General features: G+C 43.4%; 1 protein-coding gene across 1 annotated transcript; it reads right to left on the bottom strand.

Annotated features, from left to right (window-relative positions):
* Nucleotides 1-616: 616 nt before the first annotated feature.
* On the bottom strand, nucleotides 617-12,987 carry wsb1 (WD repeat and SOCS box containing 1). Its single transcript, XM_069166477.1, has 9 exons — nucleotides 12,626-12,987; nucleotides 11,023-11,191; nucleotides 9,164-9,447; nucleotides 8,247-8,378; nucleotides 7,766-7,866; nucleotides 5,490-5,662; nucleotides 5,296-5,409; nucleotides 4,189-4,296; nucleotides 617-2,563 (listed from the first exon to the last, which is right to left on the bottom strand). The coding sequence occupies exons 1-9, from the start codon at nucleotides 12,663-12,665 to the stop codon at nucleotides 2,401-2,403; spliced, it is 1,284 nt and encodes a 427-aa protein (XP_069022578.1). The 5' UTR covers nucleotides 12,666-12,987; the 3' UTR covers nucleotides 617-2,400.
* Nucleotides 12,988-14,476: the final 1,489 nt, after the last annotated feature.

The following is a 14,476-nucleotide window of genomic DNA, read 5'->3' as shown; positions in this document are numbered from 1 at the left end:
GTTCTCTAGTAGAAGAGTCCGCTGATAAACTGGCCTCCTGCAGTCCAGACCTGTCAATCATTGAAAACATCTGGAGCATCAGGACATGAACAATACAACCAAGGAGACCCTGAACTGTTGAGCAGCTGAAATCCTCTATCAGGCCAGAGTGGGACCACATTTCACTTTCTAAACTCCAGAAACTGGTCTCCTCAGTTCCCCAATGTTTCCAGAGTGTTGTTAAAAGAAGAGTTGATGCAGCTCAGTGGTGAACATGATCCTGGAACAACTTTATAGAGACGTGTTGCTGACATCAGATTCAAAATGAGAAGATATTTTTCATAAATGAATAAAATGTCTGTTTCAACATTTGAAATGTTGTTTTTGGTCTATTTTCAATTAAATATGGGTTTACATAATCTGCAAATCATCAGAATCTGTTTATATTTATATTTTTCAGGGTTGAACCGTCTGATGTACTAAAACGTGTGCAGGTTTCTGACCTTCTGTACTTTGTAACAAGCAGATTGGGTTCATAGATTTTTTTTTTTTTTGTGAAAAACAGGTTCTACAAGGCCGAACATTTATTGAGCCAAAGTTTGACGAGTTTTTGTCTAACTTTAATAATCACCACCAATATTTTCTCAAACTGTCTTTATTGAAACTATAAACACACAAAAACATTACAAGAAGATTGCAAAAACTTAATACATTCATATATATATTTGATATATTAACTGCTTCATACTGCATTTTACTGAGGCAGGACTGTGTTTTTCCAATCACCATGGTAACAGGTATTCAAACATGTAATGCAAACCCCTGTTAAGCACTGAAGCCCATCGACACGACTCCCTCCGCATCTTCGCAGAAACTACAAGCACAACTCCACATTTACACAGACTATCTGAAGAGGAGAACCTTTGGCATCAGCAGAGAACTTATTGCCAAGAATGATTGACAGCTGCTCTACAGAAAACACAGACGACTTAGAGCTCACTTTCCCTTCACATCTCTCTGACCAACTGAAACAACAATCAAGAAACAAATCATGAAAAGGCCCCAAATCTTTCACTCAGCAGTTCAGAGGACGTGAAGGCCCGCCGGCAGCTGATTGGTCGGTTGGTTCAGGTTCCTCTCACCACTGCAGGAATTGCTTTTTTTCTAATTTCTAAGTACAGACAGACGTATAGTAAAGTAGTCCAGCCTTCGTTCGGGCTTTAGCAGTAAGACGTCTGGAGTTATTTGACGATTTCACATTTAAAAGGAAAACAAAAAGAAAAATATACAAAAGTACAAATGTTCAGCAGAAGAACTAAATATAAATGACAAAATAAAATGTAAAAAGCTTAAAACTTTGATATGTTTACAGACATGACACCATTTTGTATTTACATACATATCACATGGAATTCTGTATACTAGGTTTTGTACAATTTCAAATACAGATAGCAGTTAAGTGGCAGAGGTGCTTTGCAATGTTATGAATCACTGGTCTCAAGGCTTTTGTAGCACACGCACGCACAAGCTGTTCATATAGCCAGACTGAGGTTTCTGGTGGCCGGGGGGAGGAGGGAGGGGGCAAATACCAGGGATCATTATTATTTATTTCCAATGGTGTGTTTTTTCATTTGGTTGTTGTGGAGCTGGTGAAGTTAACTCCTTCTGCTCTGTAGGACTGAAACAACACCAACACTTCTGCCTGTTTTTTTTAGACCAAACTGAACCGATCAAATGTTCCATACTGTATATGATGAAATGAGCTGCTGGTAAGTGTCACCTCTAAAAACTACTGCTGACCTCATTAAAGTTTGGCTTTCAGTCATGGTGGTTTAAATACTGTTTCAGAGAAATAGTCTAAATCTGTGGTTGATTTTTGTTTTCCTTCATGACGTGACAGTCAAGTGATGTGAAAGTGTTTGGAGTCCACAGAATCAGTACTTCCACAGATCGGAGCATCGGCCTTCTTCCCTTTAGCCCCTCCCACTCAGACAGGTGTGAACCCGACACCGAGTGCCAGCACCGCTGCAGAGCCTCTCCATTAAGTGCAACAGCCATTTCAAGTCAGGGGGAAAGATGAAGGGTTTACTGAAGCTGGTGCAGAGCTGGAAGAGGAGCTGAACACTTTAAGAACTTGACCTTACAGGCACGGCTGGTGCGCCAGCCCCAACACACTGGTTTACAAAAGCACTTACAAAAATAAATATGTACAAAATAAGGTAGTGGGGGTGGAGACGAAGACATGGCTCTGGGGTTTCAGTAAAACGTCCCGCTTCTCCTCCTGTCCTGGTCACGTTTGTTTGTTCATCAAAGTTTGTGAAAAACTATTTTTTTTTCTTTCTGTTTTTTACAAAATAAGGGATTCATTGGTTTTCAGCACGCTGCTGGTCTGACAAGTGCAGTTGGGTCAGCTGAGCCAGTTTAGATGATTTTGTAGGTCAGGTAGTCGCGGAGCGGCGTCGGGATAGCGAGGGACTCCACCTGCTGGGTGGTCATCACCCGGCGCAGAGCCATCCTGCACATGTGCTGCAGACTGGCGACGCTACGAGGACACTCCCAGAAGTGAACACTACCATCACGAGTCCTAAAACACAGAACCACGACAAGTCTGACGAGAGGAGGCAGACATCTCTGAAGCAAAACTAAAAAGCTCCGAACGAACACAAGCTGCCCATCAGGAGGTGATGACATACAACCGTTTCTAAACCGCTGGGACGCTGTGAGAAATGGAAATAAAAACAGAATGTGATGATTTGAAAATCACATAAACCCATATTCAATATGACTAAAGACGACATACTGTATCAAATGTTGAAACTGAGATGTTTTGTTGTTTTATTAAAAATATCGTCTCATTTTGAATCTGATGTCAGCAACACGTCTCTATAAAGTTGTTCCAGGATGATGTTCACCACTGAGCTGCATCAACTCTTCTTTTAACAACACTCTGGAAACATTGGGGAACTGAACAGTTTCTGGAGTTTTGAAAGGGAAATGTGGTCCTATTATTATTATTATTATTATTATTATTATTATAGCATTAGTTATAATTTTAGTTGACCAACAGTTTAGGGTCTCCTTTTTCATATTTTTAATTTTAAAAATGTGACAATTATTTTCCCCTGAAAGAGACGTTGTCTGGATGGCAGCACATGTTGCTCCAAAACCTGAATATATCATTCAGCATTAATGCTTCCTTCCAGATGTTCAAGCTACCCATGCCATGTGCACTAATGCATCCTGTACCATCACAGATGCTGGCTTTAGAACTGAGCTGATAACAAGCTGGATGGTCCCTCTCCTCTTTAACCTGGAGGATGCAGCGTCCATGATTTCCAAACAGAACCTCAGATTGTGATCCATCAGACCTCAGGACAGTTGTCCACTTCACCTCAGTCCATCTTCAATGATCTCGGTCCAGAGAAGGCGGCGGTGTTTCTGGATCATGTTTCTATCTGGTTTCTTCTTTGGAGAGTTTTAACATCATTTGTGAACGCAGCGATGAACTGTGTTCACAGACGATGGTTTTCACAAGTGTTCCTGAGCCCATGCAGTGATTTCCACTCCAGAATAGTGTGTTTTTAATGCAGTGCTGCCTGAGGGCCCGAAGATCACCACCATCCAATATTGGTTTCCAGCCTTGTCCCTTGTGTTCAGAGATTTCTCCAGATTCTCTGAATCTTTTAATGATATTATGAACCGTAGACGATGAAATCCACTAATTCTTTGTAGTTTTATGTTGAGGAACATTATTCTTAGATTGTTGAACTATTTCGTCTTTCAGAGTGGTGAACCTCTCCATCATCTTCACTGCTGAGAGACTCTGCCTCTCTGAAATCATCTTTTTATACCCAATCATGTTACTGATCTGTTGCCATGGTAACCTGATTAGTTGAGATGTTCCACCAGGTGGTTTAAAAAAAATAAATCTTTACACCACTTTTCCAGTCTTTTGTTGACCCTGTCAACCTTTTTGAGACGTGTTGCTGCATGAAATTCAAAATAAGCAAATACTTTGTATTAAATAATAAAATGTCTCCATTTCAACATGTGATATGTAGTCTTTGGTCTATTTCCAAATAAATATGGGTTTATATGGTTTGTAAATCACTGCATTCTGTTTTTATTTCCATTTCTCACAGCGTCCCAACGGTTCTGTAAACGGGGTTGTATGATCCATACGTCTCTGAACATGTGTTAGCGTCTTACCCGGCAGCAAGGACACTTCCCTCAGCAGAGAAGGCACAGTTGAGGCCGTTGGACAGCGAGGCGATGGCCTGAGGAGCTCTTTCCTCGATGCTCCAGAATCGGACGAGCCTGAGCAGAGACAGAAAACACGAGGTCAGACATGGGATGTCGTTTATGGAGCGAACTCCTGCCAACAAACAAAACACGTTGCACAAAACCCCGAAGTGTCATAAACTGTGGTTTGCAAATAGAAAACACCACGAACAAAGGAATGCCTTTTGTTTTTGCAAATACAAAAATTGCACAACATATATTACTAAAACATCATCCTTGAGGAACAAATACAAGATGAAAAAATATCTATTACTCTCTGGATGGCATGAATTTTCCTTAAGATTACGACACCTATGTAGTTCATCTTTAAGGCTGTTCCAGCAGGACGACTGCAGTCGTCCCTTTTCTTCCACAGCCTCCATCTTGAGGAGTTTCCTGCTGTTTCCCCTCAACGACGAGTCAGCGGCGGCCGGCCGGCAGCCAGAGGGTTTAATGGCCACCTTGTGACAGTGATGTGACCCAGAAGAGGCCCAACAGGCATACAGCCGCTCTGTGCTTCAGTTATTAACACTCATGACTCCCTGCGAGGTTAAAAACAGGCTGCAGCTGAACAGCGGAGTCTTTCTGCTGTTTCCACATCAGCCTCATCATGAGGACCGACAGGCTGCAGAACAAACATGCAGGCAGGACTTCCACACTGAAGCTCAGACGAGTCCGTCAGGCTCGTACAGAAATCACCGCTCACGCTGGTTCGCACCGCTTCAAATGATAAAGTGTTTAAAATGGAGCACTTTGTTTATCTGCTGCTGGAACATGTTCATGCTGATAAACAAAACTTGCTGGAACAGACGCCACGAGGCACACGCTTATCACACGGTTATCACACGCTTATCACATGCCAGCCAGAGAGTCATCGAGGATGTTAATGATAACGGCTTTAGACAAGATGAGCAGGTTTATACTGAAGATCCGATTATCTCTCCATACAAAGAAAAAACCAGAACAATTGTTCCTCTGAAAGCAACAAGGAAAGCAGTGAAGGAATGGGACTTGTGGTGGGATCCAGCCTCTTACCGGTCATCAGTGATGCTGGCGATGTGGCGGCCGTCAGGGCAGAAGCTCACAGAGCGAACCCAGCGGTCGTTTGACCCTCCAGCAAAGATGGGAGACGGAGGAGGGAAGAGATGGCTGGAGGAAGAGGAGAGCCACGGGTCAATAGGGCAGCGCTGGACACAGCTTCAACACTTCCTCCACCTCCACCTGCTTACCCCAGCTCCAGCAGGATGGTGGCCTTGTGGTGATCCCATACAATGACCCGCGTGTCATAAGAGGCGGTGGCCAACAGCGCCCCATCTGGTGAAAACTCACAAGACACCACATCATTGTGGTGCCCCTCCAGCTTCCCGATCAACTTGTACTTATCCATGTTCCATAGGAACACCTGCAAGTCGAAGAGAGGAGCGTTATAGCCCATGCAGTGATTCCAACAGAGTAAAGATTGTGCTATCTTATGCTTAACATTACTATAAGCACATAAAGCATTTAGAAATTAGAATTTAAAGAGAATTAATCAGTTATGCTCAGTGCCATTGTAAAGCTTTGTAACCTTAAACCAGGCCAAACAAACAAGCAGCAAGGCTTCACCTACACTGGCAGTTATAACACAAGCACTAAACATGTCATATCATACATTAGCATTATTTAAATATTTACATCTTAAAGAAGTCATTAGATATGCTAAATAAATATTTCTATCAGTTTAACAAAAAAAGTCTAGACGAAAAAAGAGAAAATAAAACAAGTAGTAACTTAAGGTAACATAAAGTTACTCCACTGGTTTCCCCTTTCAGAGTTTTAGTTCTCTGTGTTTACAATAGGCTCGCATCTCCGGCAGAAGCCTACGAAGAGAGACAGATACTGCAAGAGAAAAGAATATTTTATGGCCAAAGGATTGAGACCTCTGGCAAAATACACATATGCATACACACACACACGCACGCACACACACACACACGCACACACACACACACGCGCGCACACACACGCGCGCACACGCACACACACACACACACACAAAGAAAAGTAATCTTCTGTGGAAGTATTTTTCTTTTAACAGTCAGCCATGGTCTGAACTTTTACATTCATGTTAAACTATTCAATGATAAAACGTCTTCGTCTGATCGTTACAAACTGAAAATGTTCATGTGCTGCAGATGCTGCAGTTACTGGTCAGTATGAGTGATGAAATACTAGATTAATGAATATCTGTTCCTCTGTTGCTGCCAACAGCACAAATACTTCAATCCTCTTTAAAAATGAACAAAACCCACAGAGGAACGAAGGGTCCGCAGAGCTGTCAATCAAAAGTTTGTTTTTTCCAGAACTTACATTGGTAGCATACAGAACTTTTTTTTATAATTATTATGTTAACCAGTAATGATATGATATCTGCACAATAATTTCCATGATGCAGGAGTTTGGTGTAAGATTTATAAAGCAGCTGCTGAAGGTGGTCGTTAAGCTGCTCAGCTGTTTTCTATCAGTTTGAGTTATTGGCAGCGTGACGACGTTCCACTGCTACAAGAGACATTCAACAGAACAAAAGAGAAGCTAGTGTGCAGGTGGTAGACGGAGCTATTTCAAAATAAGGGTTGGAGGTGGGGGGCGGGGTTTGGGAGACAGTTGGGGGGGGGGGGGGGGGGGCATTTAACCACCGGTTTAATGAGTTTTTAACTGAAATTAATAAAATAAATAGAGGAACTGCGATAGCAGAGGTAGACAGACACGGAGCAGCACCTACGTAGATTGCCCTGGCGGGTCAGGTGCCCGGCGGCCCCTGGTCAGGTGCCCGGCGGCCCCTGGCCAGGCCTTTGGGCATTGTGCACTGTGCGTCCATGGTTTGCACCGGCTGCTCAAAATGTCAGCGCGGCGCTCCTTTCAAAACCAATCACACACTGAGCTCTAGCACCACCTGTGACAGGGAGAGCAAGACACACACTGTAGGACACACAGAGCCTCTCCTCTCCAACACTGACCTCGGGCTCCCGCTAACATGGCCGCCTTAAGGGCTGCAGGATACCGGACATCACTTCAACATGTCGTCACTCAACCACTTCTTTTTATCACCTTTGACAATAATGCAAGTTTTTACAGGAGGTCAGAATTATTCATAAAACCACAAAAGAATATTTTTCAGAATTTACTTGAGTTTCTTTGTCTGCCCCCCCCCCCCACCACATAGTTTTATATGATAAAGTGTATTAATTTCAGCTATATAACACCGGTGAAAACAATTATCTGCTCTACATGTAATAATTCAGAACAACAAAATGCTTTTTCACACTAAAAGCCAAACAGCATCTAGATGCAGGCAACTCAACTCATCATGACACAGAGCAGTGGGAGTAAAGGTGGAAATGGAGGGCGGGGTAGATGGGAGTGTTGTCATTTCAAGGTTGGTTGAGCATAACTGGTCACAAGCAATTGGTGCAAAGATTAGCTGGCAAACTCATGGAAGTCAGGAAAGAGGAACTTGTGTACGTACTGCTTTGCCGGCACCGACGGAGCACAGGACGGAGGAGTCGGGGGAGAAGGCGCTGCAGTACACCCAGTTCTGATGCCCCCGCAAAACCTTCACCATGTTACCTGCAGCACACAAACCACATGACTCTCAGTCCTCCAATCACACGGGTCATACTGGGCTTCAACTGACAGTACAGAGGACGACACCACGAGTCATATTTACTGAGAGTTATACATTTCTCACCAAACATACTCAAGATAACAAAGAATAATGTTGGACTTCTCCTTAGAGACCAACTAAAAATAGAATAAAATCACTAGTGTCCCCAGTTAATCTGTAAAATATGGTCCCAGTCTCCTTCTGTTCCTCAGTTTAAAGGCCAGTAGAGTGTTTGTGATTTTTTATTGTTGAATGATCTTATAAACATCAATCCAGCTGTAAAGAGTCAGTAGTCAATCATGGTATCAGCTGCTGGAACTGAAAAGACAACATGTCTACTCACCGTCGTCTTTGAGGTCCCAGACACGAAGCGTCTTATCTCTGGATGCCGACACCAGCATGAGGCTACCGTCCGGCGCAAAAGTCAAGTCGCGCACAACATCGGTGTGATCCATCAGATTCAGCAACAGTTTTCCTGTAACAAACCATCCGATCAGACGTAGGATCAATAAAGACTCAGTGACCAGCTGACCTCCTGAAACACCATGAACACGTCTGCTTTTTATTCCCCTCCTTACTCAGTTTTAATCTGATGGAGAGTTGAGTCCTGAAACACTGATGACAGCGGTTTGTTCTGTTGTTCTGTATTTACTTCATTATTAGATGCAAGTGGCTTTTATTTAAATGTAAATAAACCTGTTTTAATCACAGTCTGAACATTTAACAGTATTTCCACATAACCCTCGATTGTCTGCATATAACATTTGAATATCCCAAAAATGGAAGACACGGCATGTCGAGGAAAATGTCCCCTCTGATAATGCTGTGACAAATATTCTGTTATTATCTACTTTAATGGCAGACATATCACATCATTCACGATAATACCGCTATCATTTTCCCAGACGACGTACAAACATTATATGGTGATAAGGACTTGTTGATGGAATGACGTCATAGTATTACGCAGCGTGAACGTATAACAAACGTCTGCAGCTTATTGAGCAACGAGCTGAGAGCTGCTGTGTTCTTCAGCTTCTCTATAACTGATGGTTGGAGGTTTGTAGCACATCAGACAGAAACCATGGTGATCACTTCAGGAACAGTGTCTTCAGAACAGTTTGTGTTGTGCTGATAAGGTGGAATCCTGTTTGGTTTTCTATCAAATCTCTGTAAATATGAGTGCATGCCATATCTCATAACCAACACGGGGACATTGTTCAGTGGTTCATGTCCACGTCAGTGACAGCGTGTCCTCACCAGTGTAAACATCCCAGATCTTGATGCGACCGTTGTTGAGGCCCGTCGCCAGGAGCAGCTGATCTTGGCCGAACTTGAAGCGGTGCCACTCGATGTTGACGCAGCGGCTTTGCTTTTCTGGCACCGAGGAGCCGAAGGCCAAACCCCACACGATGTCCCCGCAGTCGATGGCGTGTTCGCGGGGCTCGCCGGCCGTCGGGACGACCTGGCTCCCGTCGCTGTTCTGACGGGACAAGCGGCGGGGGCTCGATGCATTGGTGCCTTCTCCACCGGGATCCACCGAACTGCAGCGACACAAGAGGAAGTGAATGAGAGGTGGCGGTGGAGGAAGTGAATGAGAGGCGGCGGTGGAGGAAGTGAATGAGAGGCGGCGGTGGAGGAAGTGAATGAGAGGCGGCGGTGGAGGAAGTGAATGAGAGGCGGCGGTGGAGGAAGTGAATAAGAGGTGGTGTTTTCAGGGGATCGGTTTCCACCCAGCGGTGCTGCTGCTTCCTTTAAAAGTACAAAACACCTCCGTCTCTCTGCAGCCGTCACTTTCTTTGGCCGACATGTTTTTTGTTCAGAGTGCTTCTTGTAATAAATCTTTTATCTGCACTTGTATCTTGAAAACAATGACACCATTTCTAACACGCTTCCATCGCAGACTCTGATTGGCCGTTACAGACCAATCAACCTGCATAGATCACACCGCCATTTCGTCATCAAGGGCGGGCTCTCATCACCTCCTTTCTCCAGACTTTAAGGTAAACTAGCGTTACTAAACCAGTCCTTTGTGAACCACGAGATCAGAATTACTTACTTACTGCGTCCACGTATTATATTTTCACTCTACCTGCCGTAAAGACGCTAGATAGTCAAAAAAGTGTAATTTGATCCAGAGTCGCTGGATGACAGTAACAGAGAATCGGAGGAAGTTGAGACTTTTCTTCAAACTAACCGGTTTAAATAACAACGTTATGCTGAAGAGTTGCTGTGTAGTTAGTTGCACCAACAATGATGTGAAAAACTCGTATCTCCGATTTTTGATTCATGTCCTAAAAAAATATCCAGGCTGAGGTCTCTATGGCAACACTCTATACAAGGGAAGATGAAGGGACTAATGAGGGATCAAATTAAACTTGTCATCCATCCAGTGTGTTCTCTGGTAAGCAGAGTGGAAATATAATCAGTCGACATGGTGGTGCTGTGGCATTTTTAAAGCAACTTTGATGGTAAATGGTCTGTACTTGTATAGTTTTATCACCTTTTGGTCTCAAAGCTCTTTAACATGGTTTTCCATTCATCCATTCACTCACTAATGAGACAGATCACCATGCAAGGTGCTGCCCTCAGGAGAACATTCACACACTGATGGTTCACCATCGGGAACAACTTAGGGTTCAGTGTCTTGCTCAAGGACACTTAGACAAGTGGACAGGAGGAGCTGGGGATTGAACCACCAACCTTCTGATTAGTGTTCAACCCACTCTACCGACTGAGCCACAGCCTCCCTTTGATCCGGTGGTTCACAACGGGTTGGTTTAATATCACTATTTCATATTGACATCTACGGAGAGAGACCAATATTTCCCCCCAAAAAGGGGGCGGAGCCATTTCTGAAAGCCAAACTTGCAGAATGTGCCGGTCTGGTCTATTGCGTAACATTTTCCTAGCCTCGGGCCATCAGATATGTTGGACCCTGAAAACACTAAAAGTTGTGACCGTCAAAGAATTCACAGACACTCCAGTGAAGGGGTTCAGATTGTAAAAGAAATCTATTCGACAACATATGTATGATAATATTGTATCCTAATAATCATGGCAGCTACATGCAAATACTGGTGGTAATCGAGTTGAATTCAGATTTGGATCATACTTACAAGTTCTTGAGGCATTTTGCCCATGGGATGAGCCTGACGATGCGATGCCCCTGAGACCAAGCGAAGTAGGAACCATCGGGTGCGAAGGCGACTGTCCAAGCCTCGCGTCCAGATTTCTGGTCGAACGGAGCAACAGGCACCAGGAGTTCAGCGATGAACTTAGCCTTATCTGCACAAACAACGCCAGCACTGTTACATCAGCTATATTCAGTCACACATTACAACCGCTGCCAGGGCCAAGCCACATGATGACCCAAAATAACCTCCATGATGAGAGGGCCTGTCACTGATGCAGGCTTCTGATTGGCTCACACCGCTTGAACAAAAACAGGAGGTGGAGAACTTAAACAAATACTTTAAAGATCACTCCACAGACAAACAGCACTGAAACGGTTTACATTACAATAATAAGGAAATAATCCACAGAAGGGAAAATTCTTTATCTGAACTTGAACTTCTGCACAATCAGATCTCCTATGCACAAAAACCGTTGACTGGTTCCCCAGAAACAAAGCTGACAGATTGATAGTTTCACAACATAAAGCACAGAAATATAACAGGAGCGTGTTTACACAATCAGAGTTAATTAAACCCTTTGAGCCCAAAATAAAAATAAATCTGTGAAAATATACACAAAAATGGTTATGGTAGAAACAATTTAGAGGCAATACATATTTCTAACAAACAAACGTTTCACTTAAGATCATATTTATATTTTTCCCAACGCTTAAAGGTCACAAATATAAAGAGAAAGCTTTGAACAGGGTTGAGTACCGATGAACGATGAGAAGCTGTGAGGCGGGTTTGGAGGGCGTTGAGGTGGACGTGTTGATGCAGGAATGGGAAGGCAGGGGGGGGGGGGCTGAGGTCCTCGTGCAAATATGTTTAATTGTACTTATGAAGAGATTTGAAAAGCTGCAAAGCTGAACAAAGGATGGCCTGCGTTCAGGTTCAGGCAGTGAAGCTGTGCTTTGTAATGCACGCTGTATGAAACTAAGGGAGAGTTTAGAGGGATTTCAGGACCGAAATAACATTACAGACTAAATGATGCAAAGTCAAACAGTTCTCTTACTATAAACACGAGTTAAATGGTGGTTTTGTTGTCGTGCAGACACGCACGTAGTGAGTGTCTGTGCGCCGCCAGACTGAGTCACTCCCCGGGGGGAGGAGGGGGGAGGGAGGGGGTTTACATCAGCAGCCAGCGGGGAGGACATCCACTTCCAACCATGTGTTTATATTATCTAATAATGAAGTTATTATTAGATTAACTACCCAGGTGTAATATAACGCAGCTCTTCGGCTTTCTGAAGCCAAGAAATAGTCTGACGGTGCAGACGGAGGAACATCAGAGGAGCTCCACCCGGTCTCTGCCAGCTGTGATATAATATAATATAATATGATATAATATAATATGATATAATATAATATAATATAATATAATATGATATGATATGATATAATATGATATAATATAATATAATATAATATGATATAATATAATATAACATCTCTCCTGAGCGCACCGACATCGACTCGGCTCGACTCGGCTCGGCTCGACTCGACTCGGCTCGACTCGGCTCCCCGCCGCTCCAGACCGACTCACCTAGATCATTCTCGTTGACAGAGTCTGGGAAGCTTGCCATCTAAATAAGGGCACAGATCCGGAGAACAGCCGAGCTCGGACCGGAACACCGCGATCTCTGGGCAGAATGGCCGCCTGGTTGTCGGACTGAGACGGAGCCTTTCCGCCTTTCCGATGTCGGCTCGGTAGAAGATCTCCGCCAAGTTGGAATTCAGGACTCGTCTGTCTATCTCTTCTTTTCCTTCCTCGACAGGAAACGTTATTTACCGAGCAGACGGTCGGTAAAGCGCTCGGGATGTACCGCGGGTTAACGTGTCCGACGTGGAGCCGACAGATCCTGGAAGAACAATGGCTGCCGGGCGGACGGCGTTCTGTTCTCACCGAGAGGAGGGCGGACCCGAAGCCCGTGGGAGGGGTTTCAATTACGTCATCACGGTTGCCATGGTGATCCTGTTAACCCCTCCCGCTGTCTCTCGCTACCTCTTTTTTTTTTCTTTCCCCAAGAAAGTACGCAGCTGCGCATTAGCGCCACCAGCTGGAGTTCATCGTTCAAAGTCACGCAAACAGGAGCACAAACACAGAAAGGTTCCCCTGACGGATCGATCCGTTTATTTAAAGGTCGTGTGGTCAAAGACACGAACTCACGTCGCTCACAGGCTCCATAAACATTACGATGTTGTTGTGATTCTAAAAACCTCCATTCAGCAGCCTCAACGGCTTCCGTCCGCACGGAGGACGTGTAACCCGACATCCAGGAGCAGGCCTCTGGTTGGATAAACCCGTTAGATTACATACTTGTATGACTGTAAGTTAAACATGTGGTCCAGTCAGCTCCTTTTAGTTCCATAAACCAGTTAGACTGAAGATTAAAAGTAGTTTACGTGCACCCCTTTATTATGCGCCACAGTACAGCTTTAATGTGATATTCGGTCCTTTAAATTACATTGAACAATTATGAAATATAGTATGCTGTATGTTGCTGTTTTAATATGATGTGCCACATCCCCTCAGCACCCACCCACCTGCTCTACCTGTTTAAATCTGGCCTACATGCTCTGGCGATGTTATCTTTGCTCCCAGGAACACGTTCATGCATGCTGCACATACCTGCCAGATGGGAACTATCTGAAAACACTGTGCAAAGTTGCTTTTAATACATTAGAAGTATGGAGACGGACTTTTATGTACTTTTGCTAAATGGACGCTTTCTTCTGCAACTTTATCTGATATGTAAAGTGTTGTGAAGGATAAACATTCAAAAAATTACTGAATAAACATGTTTCTATATGTATTCATTTTCTTAACATTAAAATTCACTCCAATGCAGCTTTTTATTTTACATAAAGTGGATTCAGAAGTTATTCAGTCATTGGTTTTTTTGTCATCTCTACTTTGTTGTGGGTTTATTGCAAAACAAATAAAATTATATTTTCAATCTACACTTAATAACATGTTCAGACATTTTGGAAAATTTGTCCTGATGGTGAAGCATGGCGGTGGTGGGGAGCTTGTCAGTAGCAGGGTCAGGGGTCAGAGGTCAGGTACTGACAACCCAAAGCACACAGGCACGAAAAAAATGTTATCTTGTAGAAAAAACTTTAATGGTTATTGTATTTACAAATGTAATTCACAAACAAATCAGACAAGGTACAACAATTATTTCGATGACTAGGAAATTATCTTGTATACAAGGAAAAAGTTGAAAAAAGTCAAACACAACAATCACTAACGTCTGTTACACAACTCGGGAAAAACAAATCTAATCTAATCTTCAAAAACAAAGCTGTTAAGTCAAAAGTAACTTTTTTTTTAAGAAAAGAATTTGAAGTCTAACGATGGCTGACTATTTTTCAGTTTGTTATTGAAGTGACT

This window comes from Embiotoca jacksoni, unplaced genomic scaffold (assembly GCF_022577435.1).
Source record: "Embiotoca jacksoni isolate LCO1_2020_lvr unplaced genomic scaffold, fEmbJac1.0.p SCAF_39, whole genome shotgun sequence".
NCBI classification, from domain to species: domain Eukaryota; kingdom Metazoa; phylum Chordata; class Actinopteri; family Embiotocidae; genus Embiotoca; species Embiotoca jacksoni.
The sequence above is the reverse complement of the archived record's forward strand: the minus strand, read 5'-3'. Positions and strand labels throughout refer to the sequence as shown.

What these genes read in the sequence shown, in the direction of transcription:
- wsb1 (XM_069166477.1), bottom strand. Translation starts at nt 12,665, where the DNA reads ATGGCAAGCTTCCCAGACTCTGTCAACGAGAATGATCTAG. An exon ending in TGTCAACGAGAATGATCTAG is followed by an intron (nt 11,192 to 12,625) that starts GTGAGTCGGTCT and finishes TTGTTTGTGCAG; the next exon opens with ATAAGGCTAAGTTCATCGCT. An exon ending in CCGTCGGTGCCGGCAAAGCA is followed by an intron (nt 5,663 to 7,765) that starts GTACGTACACAA and finishes TTCGACTTGCAG; the next exon opens with GTGTTCCTATGGAACATGGA.